The 22,660-nt window shown below is 39.9% G+C and overlaps 2 protein-coding genes across 2 annotated transcripts; both read left to right on the top strand.

Moving 5' to 3' along the window:
* Positions 1–1,498: 1,498 nt before the first annotated feature.
* On the top strand, positions 1,499–21,054 carry LOC143580156 (uncharacterized). Its single transcript, XM_077063261.1, has 2 exons — positions 1,499–1,538; positions 19,700–21,054. The coding sequence occupies exon 2, from the start codon at positions 19,797–19,799 to the stop codon at positions 20,817–20,819; it is 1,023 nt and encodes a 340-aa protein (XP_076919376.1). The 5' UTR covers positions 1,499–1,538; positions 19,700–19,796; the 3' UTR covers positions 20,820–21,054.
* LOC143580143 (uncharacterized) lies at positions 1,667–2,694 on the top strand. The gene is made up of 2 exons (XM_077063250.1): positions 1,667–2,169; positions 2,256–2,694. The coding sequence occupies exons 1-2, from the start codon at positions 1,667–1,669 to the stop codon at positions 2,692–2,694; spliced, it is 942 nt and encodes a 313-aa protein (XP_076919365.1).
* Positions 21,055–22,660: the final 1,606 nt, after the last annotated feature.

Here is a 22,660-nt window from a genome sequence, read left to right as displayed (position 1 = left end):
CCGGAATATCGCCGGAAACAACTGATTTTGGTCGGAATCTCGCCTGAAACCACCAATTATGGCTGGATTTGACCGTTGACCGATTAATTAACCGACTAGTCAAAAAATAATCAGTGAAGTGAGGATTATCAATTAATCAGAGATTAATCCATGACTAGTCGGGATTTTATGCAACAATGTTTGAAGGCCTCTAATTGTATCTATATTACATATACTTTTATCTTGATATACACTTTTATTTTTCATTTTTATTTTCTATTCTTGCTTAAGATGAAATTCTAATTGTACATGAAGATTGAAATATACATTGGTTGAGTAACATATTAATTTGTAACAAAGAAATATCAAAATATTGATAAACAATGAGCTAGATGAAATAGTATGGTTAAAAGTTATAACTTGCTTCATATTATTGTTAAAAACTAAATAGTATGTCTAATAAAAGAACTAGAAAATAAAATATTTATTTGTTGATGGTTTATTAAAATATAATTTATTTAGATGAACATTTAACCGTATTTTTATTACACTTTAAAAATAACTTAACTTTTCTTTATTAGAAAATGCCCCATAGGTTTCTCTTTGCTTTAGCTCCCCGAAAGGGTTGAGCCGGCCCAGGGTTTCAACTTTTAACTTGTTTATTTTCCTTTATGATATTTTCAGTCCAACTGTGTAACGTCGTCACTCGGTTCATGAGTAGTTTTCAAGCTCGACTCTCTTAAAACTCTCTTTCCTAAGCTCGAACTAGGTATTGACTCGCTTATTATCTACTGATATAAGTTAATTATAACATTTATATTTAGCATAATACATATCGTTTACTTATTTTATTATAATTTTGTAAATAATAACAATTATATAGAAACAGGATCAAATACATTTTATTCTTAACATGAAAATAGTGAGAACCAATTTGTTGTTATGACTAGGTTTATTTTTATAGGTGTTTGCTGTTATTTTTTGTTCGTATTTGCTAATTTTCGATTATGAGACGTTATAAGTATTTACTAGTTTATATTTTGTTGTTATTATTAGATTTTTTCTTTTGCTATTATAAATATTTGTTGGTATATGTTGTTATTATTTTGTTCTTGATTTTGATTCTTTTGTTGTAATTTTTAGGTTTTTTCTTACGTTCTCATTTTTTTATAAATTTGTATTATTTCCTACATTCTCATGTTAAGAATAAAATGTACATGAACCTTCCCCATAACAATATATATATATATATATATATATATATATATATATATATATATTTAATATGTTAGATTAAAATTAGATAAATAATAAGCTAGTTTAGGCTCGCGAATGGGCTCGGGCTCAACGAATGAAGCCTAGGCTCGGGCTCGACAATGAAGCTTAGACTCGGGCTTGTTTATTAAACAAACTGATTTTAAGCTCGAACAGGTTTAAGCCTGACTCAATTCAAGTTTTTTGCAAGTCAACTCGAGTAGCTAACGAACATTTGTCGGTTGGTTAATGATACTCTCAATATATATAAATTGAGAAAACAAAAGGAGACCACAAGATGTGTGGTGCTCTAATGCGTTGCACAAAATAAACCCCACTCTATTCAATTATTCAAACTATTCAATTATTCAAACATATACAATCCACACACCAAAAATTTCATCTTGATCAAACGAACATGTACCAAACCACCATGGATCTAACCGAACAAGACATGAAGCTTGTCGGATTTTTCGGGATCTTCAAACACTCATTCAAAACAATCTTTAAATCCACCAAAATCTTTGCTCAAATCGCTCTTACACTAATCCTCCCTCTCGCAATCATCTTCTTAGCTCACATTGAGATCACTAATCGATATTCGATCTTCTCAAGAATCGAAAATGACGAACAATCTTATTCAAGCTACTTGAACATAACCATCACCAATTGGCTCTACTACATTTTGTTCAAAATCGTCTATCTCACTCTCCTTGCTATCTTCTTTGTCCCCTCTACCGCAGCCACAGTCTTCACAATGGCCTCGGTTTACACTGACCGAGACGTTGTTTTCAAGAAAGTCATGACACTTGTCATCCCGAATATATGGAAAAAACTTTTCATCACTTTTGTAACCATATACTTCACTCTATTTATCTACAACGCAATACATGGCATCGTTTTGGCTATTTCTCAAAGTATATTGCCAAATATTCAGTATTCGGTAGTGTGGTTGTGTTCATCATCATGATTTTATTGATAATTCTGTTTTTATACTTGACGGTTGTTTGGCAATTGACTAGTGTTGTTACTGTTCTAGAAAAGATTCATGGATTTAAAGCTTTTAAGAAAGGTAAACTTCTAGCGAGCGGGAAGAAGATTGTAGGAATGGGAATTGTGTTCGTGTTGTACGGATGTTTGTATGGAATATTGACTGTGTACATAATTTGTGTTGAATATGGGGATGAATTATACGGGGATGATTCAGGATTACCGATGATATGGAGGGTGATGAACGGGATATTATGTGGAATTTTGGTTATGATGGTGTTCTTATTATTTATTGTGACCCAAACAGTGTTGAATCTGGTGTGCAAGTCATATCATCAGGAAACTATTGATAAGCTGAGTTTGTCGACGTTTTTGAGTGCTTATATAGGGGAGACGGTGGTGAATCCAAAGACCGACAATGAGATTCAGCTCGGAAGACCTCAACCGCAGCCTCTAGCTCAACAAGTGTAAAACTTTCTTTAAATTGATTTCTGCGTATGATAAGGGTTCTTTGGCCTCGTAATAGCTAGGGAACCGTTAAAAAGAAAATTATTCAGCATACGTTTGTGTACTTAAATAATTGGAAGTAGCCGATTGTAAGGCCCCATTACCGGTAGCCCTACTTTCGTGTTGGATTTACTCATAAACACAGTTCTAAATATCAGAGTTAATTAAAACATTTACGCGGAAAATAAAACTTTCATAAAACTTTACATAATTCATAACTTGTCTCAAAACATCCTTTGTCTTTCAACATTAAAGCATTAAATTAAAACATCATAAGTCTTCAGATGCCATATTCTTGTTCAGTGCCATGTGTCTCCTCAAGCGAGCTGCCTCATCCTACTCACCTGCGTGCATACTAAAAGTCAGCTACGCTGAGTGAGTTCTAGATAATCACATAATCATACCATTCACATAACATTATATTCTTTCATTCATACTTTTATACTTTCATACTTTCATACTTTCTTACATTCATACTTTCTTACTTTCTTACTTTCTTACTTTCTTACTTTCTTTTGTATTAACTTACTTTCATATCTTATGTTATAAAGAGCATTACGCCCTACATTCCTCGAGTATTATTAGGGCTCGGTACCCTCTTTCCTCGAGTATTATTAGGGCTCGGTACCCTCTTTCCTCGAGTATTATTAGGGCTCGGTACCCTTCTCCCTCGAGTATTATTAGGGCTCGGTACCCTCTTTCCTCGAGTATTATTAGGGCTCGGTACCCTTCTCCCTCGAGTATTATTAGGGCTCGGTACCCTCTTTCCTCGAGTATTATTAGGGCTCGGTACCCTTCTTCCTCGAATATTAGTAGGGTTCGGTTCCCTAGTTCTCGAATATTAGTAGGGTTCGATTCCCTCTTCGTTACCATACAACCATACATCATACCTCGAGTATTATTAGGGCTCGGTACCCTTTTCGTAACCATACAACCATACATTATCATTTCTTTCTTCTATTATCTCTATCATGTTCATACACATAAACATACATAACATACTTACCTTATACATAGCGTTACAACCTGACAGTACGTGCAATTTCCGAAGATCGTTCACGTACCATCAAGCAATCATTCATACATTTCACATTATCCACATAAGGCATACACTTATCTCTTAGGATAAGTGTATTAACAAACATATTGAGTATGCACACAGCCCCGAAAACGTAACACATAAATGGGGCTAGAAACTCACATGAATTCTGCTTCTTTCTTCTGATAGCTTGTAAATCCCTTCTTTAACTGAGCTCGGCTGACTGTACAAGTTACACGTATCAATACTCGCCTGATCTAATCTGGTGGCCTAGTATTAGCTTACTTTAACTTATCGCTTTATAATTTATTTTCTAATCAAACTTGGCTTTAGGCGAAGTTAAATCTCAGGCGAACTTAGCTTCAGGCGAAGTTAAACCTTAGGCGAACTTGGCTTCAGGCGAAGTTATCCTTAGGCGAACTTGGCTTCAGGCGAAGTTATCCTTAGGCGAACTTGGCTTCAGGCGAAGTTATCCTTAGGCGAACTTGGCTTCAGGCGAAGTTATCCTTAGGCGAACTTGGCCGTAGGCGAAGTTATCCTTAGGCGAAGTTACGCTTGAAGGCGAAGTTATGCTTGAAGGCGAAGTTCATCAGGCGAACTTAATCTTGCAGGCGAAGTTATCGCGCTGCAGATCTGTTTGCCCATAAATCCTTCGTTTCTTAGCCAAATAACTCGATTTTGGTACCCACGGAATCGTATGATCGGCGCCTACAAATCCCAACCATCAAATCGGCCTAAAATCGACGTTTTAGGGGTCCGATTTGGGCAGTTTGGGTTTCGGGTCCGGTTAACCCATCCAATCCTAACCATTTTCAGTAATATTAGCTTTGTTGGATTTGTTCTTACCTTACCAACTCAGATCTATCAACAAAATCTCGGGTCTCGGCTTCGAATCTTGATCGGTTAGAATGTGTGTGTGGAGTGTGCTTGGATAAAGATAGAATGAAGATATTTTGGGGTTTTGGGGGTATTTATATCCCTGAAATCCCATTCTCATTTAACCCGTCTCCATTAATCCAACACTAGCCCGACTCATACCAACTCCTACTCTATTATTTGTTTCCTGACAACCCGAGAAAACTTTCCCTCTATTAGTAAGTAATATAATTAATATCACTTTTAAATTTCGGGATGTTACAAGTCTTCCCTCCTTAAAGAGGTTTTCGTCCCCGAAACCTAACTTATTCCCTATAAAAGGAAAACTTCTTATATTTACACGCTTTATTGAATCGCCTTCGCTTTCTGAGTTATCCTTCTTACTTCCGACTTTGCAGTCATCGAATGGTGGTCATGTGTTTTAGCTATTTAAGGTAGCTTGTCCATGAGACCCTCGATGTACCACAACTCATCTCATACCTCCAAGGGCTTCGATTAGTACTTTCAACACTATTGTCTAAAACAACATTTCATCACAACATAATAATCATTCATAACCAAACTCAATATATTACACGTCACTGATAAACATAAGTTTTAGACCTTAACACAAAACAAGTCCTTAAGCAAAAGTAACTTAATAAAACCATTGCATGAGCAATTATTCCTTCATCAAGCGTTCCTCTCTGCAGTTTCCCCAAGTCTTCATCCTTTCGCACCTTCCGCCCCTGATTCCTTGCAATCCCTAGCCATGTGGTCAGCTTTTCCGCATTTGAAGCACTTTGGACGATCAGGGCATTCTCGAGAATAATGCCCACTCTTTCCACACCGATAGCACCTGTCTGTCCCAGTCTTACATTCTCCCTGGTGCACTCGCCCACATGTCTTACACGCATCCTTGTTCCCAGCCTTGGCCTTCCTCTCATCAGTTGTTGTCACCATCTCGCCAGACCGCTTAGCAGAGGTAGCCCATTTCTTCTCCTTCTTTTCTCCTTCATGTCCTCCCTTTGGCTTCTTGCAATCCCTTGCTAGGTGCCCACGTCCTCCACAGTTGTGACACCTATGGTAATCATCACATTCCCAAGAGGAATGTCCTGCTCTTCCACACCTGTAGCAAACACCTAATCCCTTTCTGCACTCTCCGGGGTGTCTCTTCCCACATTTTTCACAAGCAGTGAACCCCTCTTGCCTTGCCTTCTTTTTTCATGGATCCACCTCATTGGCTTCCTCTGGTTCTGGGGTTGGGTTCTTTTTCTTTGGTTCCATCTTCTCCCCTTCAACGGTTCGTTCACGGCTTCCAGCAGATCCTTCGGGATTCAGGTTCTTCACAGCAGCAACTACAGCTTGAACAATGGCTGCTTGAACTGCAGGGCTAAGTTGAACTTCTTCGTTGTTGTTCTGGTCTCCTCCAGCGGCGCTCCCTTCATCTTCGGTGTGGGAAACTTCTTCTACCGAGGGTTGCCGGACAAGACGAGGCCTGCCACGACGTCCAGTGCGACACCCAGTTCCCACAACTTCTCCAGCTCCAGCCATCAGTATTCTTAAAGAGACAACACAAACATCATCACTCAAGGAACTATTTAGTACAAGGATAGCAAGGCTTGTGACAACTGCCCAAATCCGACCCGACCCAGGTACCCGTTTTCGAATCCAATTCTTTTTATGATTTAAATTTTGATTATTAATCTTTGTAAATTTAACATTTAATAAATTATATATATATATTTTATATTACCTACTAATAATAATAATTTCCTTTCCGCCGTTCCGCCTCTTCTTCTCTTTTGTCGCCGTCCCGCCTCTTCTTCTCTCTTGTCGCCGTCCCGCCTCTTCTTCTCTCTTGTCGCCGTCCCGCCCCTCTGCTCAACCCTTAAGCCTTGAACCCATTTTTCTCTTAACTCTTTGCTTGTCCTTTGGTTCTTCCCGCCTAAGGATGTCTGCGCAGCTCCACGCGCCAGACTCCTTACAAGGAAGCCTGAGTTATGACCGGCTGTTCCTGCGTTACGCGAGACGAATTCTTCTCGCAGCGCGCTAAGAATTGTAGTTCTTCTCGCAGCGCGCTAAGAATTGTAGTTCTTCTCGCAGCGCGCTAAGAACGGTGGTTCTTCCCGCGACGCGCTAAGGATTTGTAGTTCTTCCCGCGACGCGCTAAGGATTTAAGTTCTTCCCGCGGCGCGCTAAGGTTTGTTCTGTCTGCCTTCGCCCTCGCACGTGCGCTCGAATCTTCTCGCGCTAGACCTTAAGTCTTTTCTTCTGTTTAGGTCAGCCTGTATGCTTTTGAAATATCTTATCTTTTGTATGAGCACTTTAGGTCAGTTCTGACATCTGTCCGAAAAGCCACTTTCGGCGCAGCATGCGCACCAATCCTATTGGTTGACAGAAAAAGTGACTGACATTATCTTTTGAAATCTTCTTTTGCATGCCTTGACCAGTGTTTTATCTGACCCCTCCCATGCTTTACCTGTAACCTGTCAGCTTTTCCCCATCCCCTGCAGCTGCCGGCATATCTTTCCATATCTTTTGCTTTTGGCTTCTTGTGCTTTTTAATATCTTTCGCTTGATTTGTTAAGATCTTTTCCTCTTTTTAAGGGTTTGTGTTCCCTAGGGTTTCCCTATATATAATACTATTTTCTTGTTATTTAACACTACACACACAAACACTCAAACTCTCCTCTGCTCTCTTCTCCTTGCCCTCTGCCGTTGTTCCTCAGCCGCCTCCTCTCTCTGCCTTCGTCTTTTCCCTTGTCCTGCCCAGATTTCTGGTAATATATAATATATAATAATTTGTTAAAGATACATATTACTATGCTAACATATATTCAAGGCATAAAACAAATCATTAAACCAATAACCTCTTATTTATAGGTTAACTTGTGCTTGTTTAAAAGTTGATTCTTGCATTATCTTTCCACACACCTTTTTCAGGTGAGTAATCTCGTACCTAATCCCTTTTTATTTTTAATGTTTTGGGATGTTCATGTGTTCGTACAAACTTGAGTCTTAAACTTGTTTATAAACTTTTGTCGCGCAAAACCCCATGTGTTATGGACGTAGACTTGGCTGTTTATTTGTATGTGTGGATCATTAACCGTCTTGTCGGCCTATTCCGCAGTTTTCATGGATCAATTAGATGAACACGGGAGAACTATCGTTTATGATTTCTCTTTTGTTTACACTTGCACAGTTTTCTTGTTTTTGTGCTCAATTGGGAGCACGGGTTGAACTATGAGCTATGATCTATTAGGCTTGATCACAATCTGATTACACCCTTGTTGAACACCAGTTATACACATGATGCGCGCAGATATTGTTATCTATTTATATGTATTAAACTTGATTTCTCACCGACACGCAAGTGTTGACGTTTTATTTTAACACATGTTCAGGTTTGCTGTAGCTGTTTCTGGAAGCTTGAGGACACATAGGATGTTTTCTTTTCTTTTGGACCTAGTTTAAAATGTAACAAGACAAGTTTATGTTATTTGAATATTTTGAGTTATGATATGATTAATTTTATGTTACTTCGTGAAATTGTGTTGCGCGTGCGCGGTAAATGTATTTAATAAATATTGACACCCAAATAGTGTCACGAGTAATGAAACAATACGTGGCGCCCCGATGTATAATCCGCCATCGGTCGGGGTGTTACAGATTGGTATCAGAGCTCCGTGACTTTAGGATAGGTGGTTAGACGTAACGACCTAGAATACCTAAGAGTCCCTTCTCGCGCAGGAGAAATATCTCATGTTTGCGCGCTAATTGTTATTTACTCGATATTTATAAAATATGCTGGCGCATACGCAGCACTTGATTTCATGTTTTATACGCGATCTTTCGATTTTTATTAAATTTCAATTTATTTCTTTACTTACATATTCGTTTGTTGTGGGGATTGAAAATCCGAGAAGTCATGGTGGTACATGAATAGTTGATTTTCAATTACCATTAACTTTATGTTTTAAATTGAAGATTTGAAAAGTCATGGTGATACATGAATGTTCAATCTCCAATATTCATTTACTCGATATTTTAAATTGAAGATTTGAAAAGTCATGGTGATACATGAATGGTCAACCTTCAATGCTCATTTACTCGATATTTTAAATTGAAGATTTGAAAAGTCATGGTGATACATGAATTGTCGATTTTCAATTCGAATTCATTACCTGTATTAAGTTTGCATTTAAATTCATATTTTATTTCAAAATTTGATAGCATTTAACTCCGCGAAACAAGCTTTACAATGTTATACTTTGCGCTAAAACGATTTCCCATACCAAGATATTAACAAAAACTAAAACTTTTATAGAATGCCTCCGCTATCTCGCCGTCATCAGAGGAGAGAAGCCTCGCGCAGACGTAGGCAGCAACGTTCCCAGGAAATGGCCGCCGCAATAGCCCAAGCCTTAAACCGAAATAATCCCAACCCCTCCGGATACAATATTAAATCCTTCAATGCGGGTAACCCTCCGAAATTCACAGGACTTGAAGAAGCCACCGTAATGCTCCAATGGCTCGAGAAAATTGAGAACACCTTTCTCCATACCCAATGCCCTCCAGACCGACGAACCTTATACGCCTCAAGTGTCCTAGAATCAAGGGCGCTTACTTGGTGGAACGGAGTAGCTCATGCGCGTGGCGCAGAGGCTGCTTCTAGCATGCTCTGGGAGGAATTCAAGGAACTTTTGACTAGAGAATTCTGCCCTCCCAACGAAGTAAAGCGCCTTGAGGAGGAATTTTGGAACTTGAAGCAGTACAGTGGCGAAGCGCGCGAGTACGCGACGCGCTTCCACGAACTTAGTTTGCTTGTCCCACACCTAGTTACCCCTTCCCGCCGAGCCATCGAGAAGTTTCTTGGGGGTCTCCCCATGGAAATTCAAGATTCTGTATGGGCCAGGAACCCAGTAACCCTCTCTGACGCCATCGAGTTGGCCGCTGTGCTCAGCGACAACCATGTCAGGGCAGGAACCCTGTTCCTGCGGGGAGCTGAGAAGACCAAACCCACCAAGACTGTCCCAGAACCAATAGAAACCAAGCCAGAACCCTCAAACCGTAACAACCTCAAGCGCAGGCGCAAAGCCTATGCGCTTATCAACCCGCCCATTGTCCAGCAACCCACCTACCAACCTCCAGTTTACGCGCCTAACCCACTGTCGACCTACCCAACACCTCCTGTAGTCCACAACTATGCCTTAACCAATCCAGCACTCCCTGCCCCGCCAACTAAGAAACCCTACACAGGAAACCAACCCTTTTGCCCAACCTGTAGACTTCACCACCCACCTCAAGTCCCGTGCCGACAATGTAACCGATGTGGCCGTACTGGTCACACAGCTGAGAACTGTAGAGTCCTTCCAGCCAACCCAATCGCGCAAACACCACCAACTTACCCGCTAAACCCACAACCAACATACGCTAATCCACGACCCAGGTTGTGCTATAACTGCGGTGACCCCAGTCATTTCCGGAACGCGTGCCCGAGACTGCAAGTACAAATTACGCAAGCTAATCCGGTTAACCAAATCTCAAACCAAGTGACGCGCGGCCGAGCTTTTAATATAACAGCGCACCAAGCGCAAGCGAATAATGACGTGGTTAATGGTACATTTTTACTTAACGGACAATATGCATCTATACTTTTTGATACTGGCGCCGATAGAAGTTTTATTTCTCGCGCATTTGAACAAAAACTTGCGCGACCGCGAGTAAACTTAAACGAAAACTTTTCAGTGGAATTGGCTAATGGTGAAACTATTTTAATAAACTCCGTGATCAAAGATTGCACGCTTAACCTTAACGAAAACGATTTTCTAATCGACCTCATTCCTATGCCGCTTGGAAGTTTTGATGTTATTATCGGTATGGACTGGCTCTCGCAAAATCGCGCCGAAGTTATTTGCGCCAAAAAGATGATTCGCATTCCTCGAGAAAATGGTGATCTGCATATCTACGGCGAGAAACCATCTAACGATCTTAAACTTATGTCATGCACTGAAGCCCGAAGACTTTTGCGGAAGAAATGTGTTGCATTCTTAGCCCATGTGGTCAAACCCGACGAAGGAAAGAAGAAACTTCGCGAAATCCCTATCGTGCGTGACTTCCCTGAAGTCTTTCCCGATGATCTTTCTGGTTTACCTCCTGCTCGGGAAGTCGAGTTTCGTATTGATCTGGTCCCTGGTGCTTCCCCCGTAGCCAAATCTCCTTATCGACTTGCACCCGCTGAAATGCAAGAATTAGCAAGTCAACTCCAAGAGTTGACCGCTAAAGGATTCATTCGCCCTAGCTCTTCGCCCTGGGGTGCTCCGGTGTTGTTCGTTAAAAAGAAAGATGGTACGTTTCGCATGTGTATTGATTACCGCGAGCTGAACAAGCTCACCATTAAGAACCGATATCCCTTACCGCATATTGACGACCTCTTTGATCAACTCCAAGGTGCCTTTTGTTTCTCCAAAATCGATCTCCGTTCTGGCTATCACCAGTTGCGTATCCGTGATGAGGATATTCCCAAGACTGCTTTTCGAACCCGCTACGGTCATTTTGAATTCTTGGTCATGTCCTTCGGTTTAACCAACGCACCCGCCGTCTTCATGGATCTAATGAACCGGGTGTGTAGGCCTTTCTTAGACCAATTTGTGATTGTGTTTATCGATGACGTTCTGGTTTATTCCAAAACCAAGGCCGAGCATGAGCAACATCTTCGGTTGGTGTTGCAAAAGCTTCGAACCGAGCAACTCTTTGCCAAACTCTCCAAGTGTGAATTCTGGTCGGATGAAGTACAGTTTCTTGGTCATGTTGTAAACAAGATGGGTATTCATGTCGACCCATCCAAGATTGAAGCAATCAAGAACTGGATTACGCCATCCACTCCTACCGAAATCCGTTCCTTTTTGGGCTTAGCTGGTTACTACCGGGGATTTATTTCGAACTTCTCAAAGATCGCCTTGCCCTTAACAGCATTAACGTGCAAAGGCAAACCGTATATTTGGGGCTCGAAGCAAGAAGAAGCCTTTCAAGCGCTCAAGCGATTGTTGTGCGAAGCTCTTGTTCTAACTTTACCAGAGGGTAATGATGATTTTGTCGTGTATTGTGATGCCTCCAACCAAGGTCTCGGTTGTGTACTTATGCAACGAGGCAAGGTTATCGCTTACGCGTCAAGGCAACTCAAAATTCATGAAAAGAATTATACGACTCACGACCTCGAACTTGGTGCAGTTGTATTTGCATTAAAAATCTGGAGACACTACCTCTATGGGACTAAGTGCATCATTTACACAGACCATAAAAGCCTCCAGCACATTTTTGATCAAAAGGAACTTAACATGAGACAACGCCGATGGAACGAACTCATCAGCGATTACGATTGTGAGATCCGATATCACCCTGGAAAGGCTAATGTGGTAGCCGATGCGCTCAGCCAGAAACCCAGCCAACTTAACTGTATCTTGCCGCGCCTGCAGCTTCGCTTCGCGCCGATCCGAAACGATCTTGAATCGCGCATTCACGACGCGCAGCGCGCATCGATCAGCGAAGGAAACCTACGCGCCGAGTTAGCGTGTGGTGCAGAAGCCCATCTAGTCCCTAACCTGAATGGAATTCTCTGTTATCTCAATCGCATCTGGATCCCCAATGATGAGAATCTTCGCTCTGTCATACTGAGTGAAGCGCACAAAACTCGTTATTCTGTTCATCCTGGCGCTGACAAAATGTACAAAGATTTGCGCCTTTCTTTTTGGTGGCCTGGTATGAAAAAGGATATTGTTGTGTTCGTATCTAAATGCCTAACTTGTTCTAAGGTAAAAGCTGAACATCAACGCCCATCTGGTTTGCTCGAACAACCTGAAATTCCTACGTGGAAATGGGAAAGTATAGCAATGGACTTTATCACCAAGTTACCCTTGACCGCAAGCAAACATGATAGCATTTGGGTAATAGTGGATCGATTGACCAAGTCTGCCCACTTTCTGCCCATTCGTGAAACCTACCGTGTCGAACAACTTGCGCATCTTTACGTCAAGGAAATTGTCTGCCGTCATGGTACTCCTTTGAGCATCATATCCGATCGCGATGGCCGTTTTATATCTCGCTTTTGGAAATCTCTCCAATCCGCGTTAGGAACTCGTTTGGACATGAGTACTGCATATCATCCTCAGACTGACGGACAGTCTGAGCGAACCATTCAAACCCTTGAGGATATGCTTCGATCTTGTGTTCTTGATTTTGGAGGTAATTGGGATTCACACCTACCTCTGATCGAGTTCTCTTATAATAACAGCTATCATTCCAGCATCGGTATGGCCCCATTTGAAGCACTTTACGGTCGAAAGTGCCGTTCACCGATTTGTTGGAACGAAGTGGGTGAAGTTCAAATCACAGGACCCGAACTAGTTCAAGAGACAACCGATAAAATCGCCAAGATCCGTGATCATCTGCTGACTGCCAGAAGCCGACAGAAGAGTTACGCAGATCGCAGGCGGAAGCCTCTCGAATTTCTAGTTGGTGATCTTGTTCTCCTCAAAGTGTCGCCCTGGAAGGGTGTTGTCCGCTTTGGGAAGAAAGGTAAGCTTGCGCCTCGTTATGTTGGTCCATTCAAGATTCTTGCGAGGGTGGGAAAAGTTGCCTACAAGCTTGATCTGCCGCCCGCGCTCAGCAATGTGCATCCAACTTTCCATGTATCCAATCTCAAGAAATGTTTAGCTGACGAGAACCTTCACATACCACTTGATGAAGTTCAAGTTGATGAGTCTATGCATTTCGTTGAGAAGCCTGTTGAGATCATGGATCGCGAGGTGAAGAAAACCAAGCGCAGTCGCATCCCTATTGTTAAAGTTCGTTGGCAGTCCAAGCGCGGAGCCGAGTTCACTTGGGAAAGGGAAGATCAAATAAAGATCAAGTACCCGCACCTTTTCTCTGCGCAACCTACTTCCAGATAAATTTCGGGACGAAATTTCTTAAAGTATGGGAGACTGTGACAACTGCCCAAATCCGACCCGACCCAGGTACCCGTTTTCGAATCCAATTTTTTTATGATTTAAATTTTGATTATTAATCTTTGTAAATTTAACATTTAATAAATTATATATATATATTTTATATTACCTACTAATAATAATAATTTCCTTTCCGCCGTTCCGCCTCTTCTTCTCCCTTGTCGCCGTCCCGCCTCTTCTTCTCTCTTGTCGCCGTCCCGCCTCTTCTTCTCTCTTGTCGCCGTCCCGCCCCTCTGCTCAACCCTTAAGCCTTGAACCCATTTTTCTCTTAACTCTTTGCTTGTCCTTTGGTTCTTCCCGCCTAAGGATGTCTGCGCAGCTCCACGCGCCAGACTCCTTACAAGGAAGCCTGAGTTATGACCGGCTGTTCCTGCGTTACGCGAGACGAATTCTTCTCGCAGCGCGCTAAGAATTGTAGTTCTTCTCGCAGCGCGCTAAGAATTGTAGTTCTTCTCGCAGCGCGCTAAGAACGGTGGTTCTTCCCGCGACGCGCTAAGGATTTGTAGTTCTTCCCGCGACGCGCTAAGGATTTAAGTTCTTCCCGCGGCGCGCTAAGGTTTGTTCTGTCTGCCTTCGCCCTCGCACGTGCGCTCGAATCTTCTCGCGCTAGACCTTAAGTCTTTTCTTCTGTTTAGGTCAGCCTGTATGCTTTTGAAATATCTTATCTTTTGTATGAGCACTTTAGGTCAGTTCTGACATCTGTCCGAAAAGCCACTTTCGGCGCAGCATGCGCACCAATCCTATTGGTTGACAGAAAAAGTGACTGACATTATCTTTTGAAATCTTCTTTTGCATGCCTTGACCAGTGTTTTATCTGACCCCTCCCATGCTTTACCTGTAACCTGTCAGCTTTTCCCCATCCCCTGCAGCTGCCGGCATATCTTTCCATATCTTTTGCTTTTGGCTTCTTGTGCTTTTTAATATCTTTCGCTTGATTTGTTAAGATCTTTTCCTCTTTTTAAGGGATTGTGTTCCCTAGGGTTTCCCTATATATAATACTATTTTCTTGTTATTTAACACTACACACACAAACACTCAAACTCTCCTCTGCTCTCTTCTCCTTGCCCTCTGCCGTTGTTCCTCAGCCGCCTCCTCTCTCTGCCTTCGTCTTTTCCCTTGTCCTGCCCAGATTTCCGGTAATATATAATATATAATAATTTGTTAAAGATACATATTACTATGCTAACATATATTCAAGGCATAAAACAAATCATTAAACCAATAACCTCTTATTTATAGGTTAACTTGTGCTTGTTTAAAAGTTGATTCTTGCATTATCTTTCCACACACCTTTTTCAGGTGAGTAATCTCGTACCTAATCCCTTTTTATTTTTAATGTTTTGGGATGTTCATGTGTTCGTACAAACTTGAGTCTTAAACTTGTTTATAAACTTTTGTCGCGCAAAACCCCATGTGTTATGGACGTAGACTTGGCTGTTTATTTGTATGTGTGGATCATTAACCGTCTTGTCGGCCTATTCCGCAGTTTTCATGGATCAATTAGATGAACACGGGAGAACTATCGTTTATGATTTCTCTTTTGTTTACACTTGCACAGTTTTCTTGTTTTTGTGCTCAATTGGGAGCACGGGTTGAACTATGAGCTATGATCTATTAGGCTTGATCACAATCTGATTACACCCTTGTTGAACACCAGTTATACACATGATGCGCGCAGATATTGTTATCTATTTATATGTATTAAACTTGATTTCTCACCGACACGCAAGTGTTGACGTTTTATTTTAACACATGTTCAGGTTTGCTGTAGCTGTTTCTGGAAGCTTGAGGACACATAGGATGTTTTCTTTTCTTTTGGACCTAGTTTAAAATGTAACAAGACAAGTTTATGTTATTTGAATATTTTGAGTTATGATATGATTAATTTTATGTTACTTCGTGAAATTGTGTTGCGCTGTGCGCGGTAAATGTATTTAATAAATATTGACACCCAAATAGTGTCACGAGTAATGAAACAATACGTGGCGCCCCGATGTATAATCCGCCATCGGTCGGGGTGTTACAAGGCTAACAGGTAATAACAGTGGCCAGCTGTGACTAGCTGATCACGTTGCTTTCCGTGTCCTATACACTTCCCTTTATGAGTCTATTTGTGCTGGTTCTACTTAAGCAGTTAGTCAAATCAAACAATCAATTATTCCTGTCCCTGTCGTTCACATATCTTTTCTTTCTCATTAACATATATCATCTAATCATACAATTTACCTTTACTGATCTTGCTTGAGCGACACATGGCATTCTTGGACTGGCATCTTCTTTCCTTTCTTATTTAAATCCCATACTCTGTTCGAGTCTAAGCATGTAGGATGCTTAAATCTCTCGAACTTATGCTCTGATACCAACTTGTAAGGCCCCATTACCGGTAGCCCTACTTTCGTGTTGGATTTACTCATAAACACAGTTCTAAATATCAGAGTTAATTAAAACATTTACGCGGAAAATAAAACTTTCATAAAACTTTACATAATTCATAACTTGTCTCAAAACATCCTTTGTCTTTCAACATTAAAGCATTAAATTAAAAAATCATAAGTCTTCAGATGCCAGATTCTTGTTCAGTGCCATGTGTCTCCTCAAGCGAGCTGCCTCATCCTACTCACCTGCGTGCATACTAAAAGTCAGCTACGCTGAGTGAGTTCTAGATAATCACATAATCATACCATTCACATAACATTATATTCTTTCATTCATACTTTTATACTTTCATACTTTCATACTTTCTTACATTCATACTTTCTTACTTTCTTACTTTCTTACTTTCTTTTGTATTAACTTACTTTCATATCTTATGTTATAAAGAGCATTACGCCCTACATTCCTCGAGTATTATTAGGGCTCGGTACCCTCTTTCCTCGAGTATTATTAGGGCTCGGTACCCTCTTTCCTCGAGTATTATTAGGGCTCGGTACCCTTCTCCCTCGAGTATTATTAGGGCTCGGTACCCTCTTTCCTCGAGTATTATTAGGGCTCGGCACCCTTCTTCCTCGAATATTAGTAGGGTTCGGTTCCCTAGTTCTCGAATATTAGTAGGGTTCGATTCCCTCTTCGTTACCATACAACCATACATCATACCTCGAGTATTATTAGGGCTCGGTACCCTTTTCGTAACCATACAACCATACATTATCATTTCTTTCTTCTATTATCTCTATCATGTTCATACACATAAACATACATAACATACTTACCTTATACATAGCGTTACAACCTGACAGTACGTGCAATATCCGAAGATCGTTCACGTACCATCAAGCAATCATTCATACATTTCACATTATCCACATAAGGCATACACTTATCTCTTAGGATAAGTGTATTAACAAACATATTGAGTATGCACACAGCCCCGAAAACGTAACACATAAATGGGGCTAGAAACTCACCTGAATTCTGCTTCTTTCTTCTGATAGCTTGTAAATCCCTTCTTTAACTGAGCTCGGCTGACTGTACAAGTTACACGTATCAATACTCGCCTGATCTAATCTGGTGGCCTAGTATTAGCTTACTTTAACTTATCACTTTATAATTTATTTTCTAATCAAACTTGGCTTTAGGCGAAGTTAAACCTCAGGCGAACTTAGCTTTAGGCGAAGTTAAATCTCAGGCGAACTTAGCTTCAGGCGAAGTTAAACCTTAGGCGAACTTGGCTTCAGGCGAAGTTATCCTTAGGCGAACTTGGCTTCAGGCGAAGTTATCCTTAGGCGAACTTGGCTTCAGGCGAAGTTATCCTTAGGCGAACTTGGCTTCAGGCGAAGTTATCCTTAGGCGAAGTTACGCTTGAAGGCGAAGTTACGCTTGAAGGCGAAGTTCATCAGGCGAACTTAATCTTGCAGGCGAAGTTATCGCGCTGCAGATCTGTTTGCCCATAAATCCTTCGTTTCTTAGTCAAATAACTCGATTTTGGTACCCACGGAATCGTATGATCGGCGCCTACAAATCCCAACCATCAAATCGGCCTAAAATCGACGTTTTAGGGGTCCGATTTGGGCAGTTTGGGTTTCGGGTCCGGTTAACCCATCCAATCCTAACCATTTTCAGTAATATTAGCTTTGTTGGATTTGTTCTTACCTTACCAACTCAGATCTATCAACAAAATCTCGGGTCTCGGCTTCGAATCTTGATCGGTTAGAATGTGTGTGTGGAGTGTGCTTGGATAAAGATAGAATGAAGATATTTTGGGGTTTTGGGGGTATTTATATCCCTGAAATCCCATTCTCATTTAACCCGTCTCCATTAATCCAACACTAGCCCGACTCATACCAACTCCTACTCTATTATTTGTTTCCTGACAACCCGAGAAAACTTTCCCTCTATTAGTAAGTAATATAATTAATATCACTTTTAAATTTCGGGATGTTACACCGATCGGGCTATGTTAAAGTCTACTTATTGTGTACTTCGTTTTTTCTGGTTACTTTGTTTTGTTGTGATGAATTTAAAGGGATATTGGTTTTTAATACTCCCAACTTTCCCTCATTGGTAGATAACACTCCCAACTTTCATCATATTTCTTATACCACTCCCCGTCTAAAGGAACACTAACCTTGTTAATGTTTTGGACTAAAAGTGTCATTCAAATTAATTGAGGGGGTAAACAAAAATCTTATTTTTAACACACATTTTCTGCAATATATATATATATATATATATATATATATATATATATATATATATATATATATATATAAACACACACTCTCTCTCCTCTCTCTCTCTCTCTCTTCTACACTCTGGCCATCGGAACCCACTAGGCCCGTCGGAACCCACCACGTCCACCTTCACTTTTGCCGGAAATCAAACCGCTGCCACCAGGTCTTATCGGAACCCACCACCTCCACCTTCACTTTTGCAGGAAATCAAGCCGCTGCCACCAGGCCCCATCGGAACTCTAAACCCAAACAAATCTGAGACGGGTTCTTGGATTGAGTTTACAGATCTGACAACACCGGTGATAGTTTCTAAAGGTGGATGCAGTGATAGTGGTGGAGGGTGATGCTGACAGTGGGGAACCATCGTCCGGCTACATCAATTTGGTCCGATTAAGATGTGGTTTGGTCCATCGCCTTTGATTTGATTATATTAAGGTGTGATTCATGTTCAACTGATGTGTTAATTTGAGGTGTATTTCGTTATAGATGATGAGGGTGATGGTTACAGTGATGGTGTTGATAATGGTGGAGAGTGTTAGCGGTGGTGGTTATGGTGGTCGTTGACGGTAAATTAAAAGTGGAGGTGGTGGGTTGTTGATGGTTGTGGTGAGATTGCAGAGTGTAGGAGAGAGAGAGAGTTTATATATATATATTGCAGAATGTGTGTTAAAAAACAAAATTTATGTTTTACCCCCTCAACTAATGTGAATGACATTTTTAGTCCAAAACATTAACGAGGTTAGTGTTCCTTTAGACGGGGAGTGGTATAAGAAAATATGGTGAAAGTTGGGAGTGTTAGGCGACAAATCAAAAGTTGGGAGTGTTATCTACCAATGAGGAAAAGTTAGGAGTATTAAAAACCAATATTCCGAATTTAAATGGTTTGTAATGTGTGTATGTATACCTTGTGTATTTAATATTGTACTTTATTTTGTTTTCCAAAACTAACCTTAATGAATTAACTTTTCTTAATAAAATTCATTTCGTGTTGATTAAGTTTTTTCTTTTTTATCTGAATCTATCATTGCAAAACATTTGATGAACAATCACTTATCTCGTTGTATAGTCGAATTTCATGGGGCAATTATGATGTACGAGTTAAAATATCTTTAGGACCAAGGTTTCACATGTTCAAAATATGATTGGTGACCAAAAACATCTATGTATTTAAAATTATTTTCTTTCCATGGCGTAATAATTTCTTTCAATGATTTTCTCATAAATAAAACTTTTAGAGTTGAATACGGTTTTCTTCCACGTGTTTTGACTAAAAAATCGGTTTCAGACATTTTTTTTCGTTGAAGATCGTCTTTTATCCACTTGTACTGAAATACGACCCGTGGAAGATATTATGAATATATATAATTGAGAAAACAAAAGGAGACCACAAAATAAAGATAGTCACCATGTGTGGTACTCTATACATAATGAAACCCCACTCTTTTGAAACATCTACAATCCACACATCAAAACCTTCATCTTCACCAAACAAACATGTACCAAACTACCATGGATCGAGCCGAACAAGATATGAAACTCGTAGGATTCTTCGGAATATTCAAACAATCATTCATAACAATATTCACATCTAGCAAAATCTTCACCAAAATCACCCTCACAACAATCCTCCCTCTCACAATCATCTTCTTAGCTCATATGATGATCTCCGATCGATTCTTCTTTAGAATCGAAAACAACTATGAGCAATATTCAAGCTACAAGAATATGACCATAACATATTTGCTTTACTACATACTATTCAAAGTTGTCTATCTCACTCTCCTTGCTGTCTTTTCTGTCCTCTCTACTACAGCCATAGTCTTCACAATGGCCTCTGTCTACACTGATCGGGACGTTGTTTTCCAGAAAGTCATGACACTCGTCGTCCCAAATGTATGGAAAAAACTTTTCATCACTTTTGTTATCATATACTTCACTCTATTCATCTACAACATAATACTCTTCGTCGTTGTCTTAGTTATTTCTGAAATTATATTTGCCATAAATTCGATATTCGGGGTGGTGGTTGCATTTATCATCATGATTTTATCAATAGTTTTGTTTTTATACTTGACGGTTGTTTGGCAACTGGCTAGTGTTGTTACTGTTCTAGAAAAGATTCATGGATTTAAAGCTTTAAAGAAGGGTAAACTTTTGGCTAGCGGGAAAAAGGTGGTTGGGATGGGAATTGCGTTCGTGTTGTACGGAATTTTGTATGGAATACTGACTGTGTACAAAGTTTACGTTGAATGGGATGATTCGGGATTAGCGATGATTTGGAGGGTGATGATCGGGATATTGTGTGGAATTTTGGTTATGATGGTGTTCTTGTTGTTTATTGTGACCCAAACGGTATTGTATTTGGTCTGCAAGTCATATCATCGGGAAGTTATTGACAAGTTAAGTTTGTCGACATTTTTGAGTGTTTATATGGGGGAGACGGTGGTGCATCCACAACCCTGTGAGGAGATTCAGCTCGGAAGACCTCAACCTCAGCCTCTAGCTCAACATGTGTAAAACTTTTTGTTAATTAAGACATTTGCATATAAAATGGTCTTTGTCCTCGTGATATCAAGGTGTTAGAAAAAACTGATAGAAAACAAAAAGAAACCTTTGCATACGTTATTGTACTATAATACTTAGAAGTAGGCAATCAGACAGCGTTAAAGTCTACTCATTATGTACTTTGTTTTTTTCAGTTACCTCGTTTTATAGTAATGTACTTAAGTGGCATGTAATGTGTATATAATTTGTACATTTAATGTTTTACTTTATTAGTCTATAACTAGTCTTATTTGTGGTTAAAAGATGTCACTTGTCTTGTTGTATAGTCGAATTTCGTGGAGCAAGTGAATTTATCACAAACATTTATTTTTGATTTGATTAACTTGTAAATGACTTACTCCGCAAATTTGATCTATTTATGTGATTGACATGCTTTAATAGAAATTTAAGTCTTTTTAAAATACATAGTTCCGGTGGTTAGGGTGGAGGGAATGCTCACGAAAGTGAGTAACTAGCAAGTCAAGGTAGTAATCGAACTTTCTTGGAAACACTGACCCATGGCCGCGGAATGTAGCAATCAGGAGCCGAAGTAGAAAGTGTGTCCCTAATCTGGAGTGAAATTAGCGAAGAACACGGGAGAGGAATCTAGGAAGAGATGGCTTGGGAGGGCGAGGATATCGTCTCTCTACTTCACTACCGGAGACATGACGAGTGTCTTGGTCGAGTGTGAGAGATGCATACTATTCAAACTTAATAGAATCAATTTGGCTGGGCAGACACAAACCGAAAATGCTTGGGCTGACTCTTAACTACATTACCACCATCCATAATTCATAATAAATCGTCTTTCAATTAAAAAAAAGCCAAACATTTAGGGTTGTATGCAAATCAAACGTCCGGCAAACTATTTGTGAACTGTTTGACAGAATATTCTTTATGTTCATCCGTTTAATAAATGAACAAACATGAACAAGGAAATTCGCTCTATTAACTAAATAATGAACATGAAAAGAGACAATGTTCATTCAATTGTGTTCATGAACGTTCGATAATGTGTTCATTTACATCTCCTCAGGTTCGTTAATGTTGTTGTTATCCGTTAAATATTTTTTTATCGAATTTTCCCTGCTAGTCTAGTCTTTTGGATTGTTTCTATATAAGTCGTCCGTTAAAAAACTATCAGACTAACACAAACTTGATAGCCGAACCGAACCGTTGACATTGACCATTGTTGGTATTGGTAAGCCAAATCAAATAAAACATTTTCCGTTTATATTTGTGTTAATTCGTAAACCGTTCACAAACAAGTTCATTTCCTTAATAAACTTACACGAAAAATAAATTTCGTTCGGTTAGGTGTTCATGAATCGTTCGCTTGTCTGATTAAAGTTTAACGAACAAACATGAACAAGACCTTGTATGGTTCGATTCGTTTACAACGCTACCACAATATCACAACAATAAATTGTATATAACGCTACCGCAGTATATACTAGTGTGATAAAGTTTCTTATTGAAGAAGAATACACGATTATTATTATTGTATGACCTATCAATATATCATATATCATAGTGAATCATATCATATTAAAAAAAATAATAATAAGTGTGAACACACACTACACATAAGTTTGATTCGACTATCATAAAACTTAAAAATCGTATATATTCAGCCATGAAAGAGAACCAAGTAATTGCCTCAACTTTTCCACTAGCTTTCACCTTCATTACTTTGGAAAACACATGTTCTCCTTTCTTTGACCAGTGACATGCACACATGCACTTTACTTTCCTTGTCTCAAGAAGTAAACTTCCCCCCCCCCCCCCACAAACCCACACACACACACACAACT

The sequence above is a fragment of the Bidens hawaiensis genome, unplaced genomic scaffold, assembly GCF_021521415.1.
Source record: "Bidens hawaiensis isolate Kalapana, Puna unplaced genomic scaffold, B.hawaiensis_p1.1 tig00030251_1, whole genome shotgun sequence".
In the NCBI taxonomy this organism is placed as follows: domain Eukaryota; kingdom Viridiplantae; phylum Streptophyta; class Magnoliopsida; order Asterales; family Asteraceae; genus Bidens; species Bidens hawaiensis.
Note: the sequence above shows the minus strand (reverse complement) of the source record. Positions and strands in the feature narration are given on the sequence as shown.

What these genes read in the sequence shown, in the direction of transcription:
- LOC143580143 (XM_077063250.1), top strand. Translation starts at nt 1,667, where the DNA reads ATGGATCTAACCGAACAAGACATGAAGCTTGTCGGATTTTTCGGGATC. An exon ending in AGTATATTGCCAAATATTCA is followed by an intron (nt 2,170 to 2,255) that starts GTATTCGGTAGT and finishes GCAATTGACTAG; the next exon opens with TGTTGTTACTGTTCTAGAAA.
- LOC143580156 (XM_077063261.1), top strand. Translation starts at nt 19,797, where the DNA reads ATGTACCAAACTACCATGGATCGAGCCGAACAAGATATGAAACTCGTA.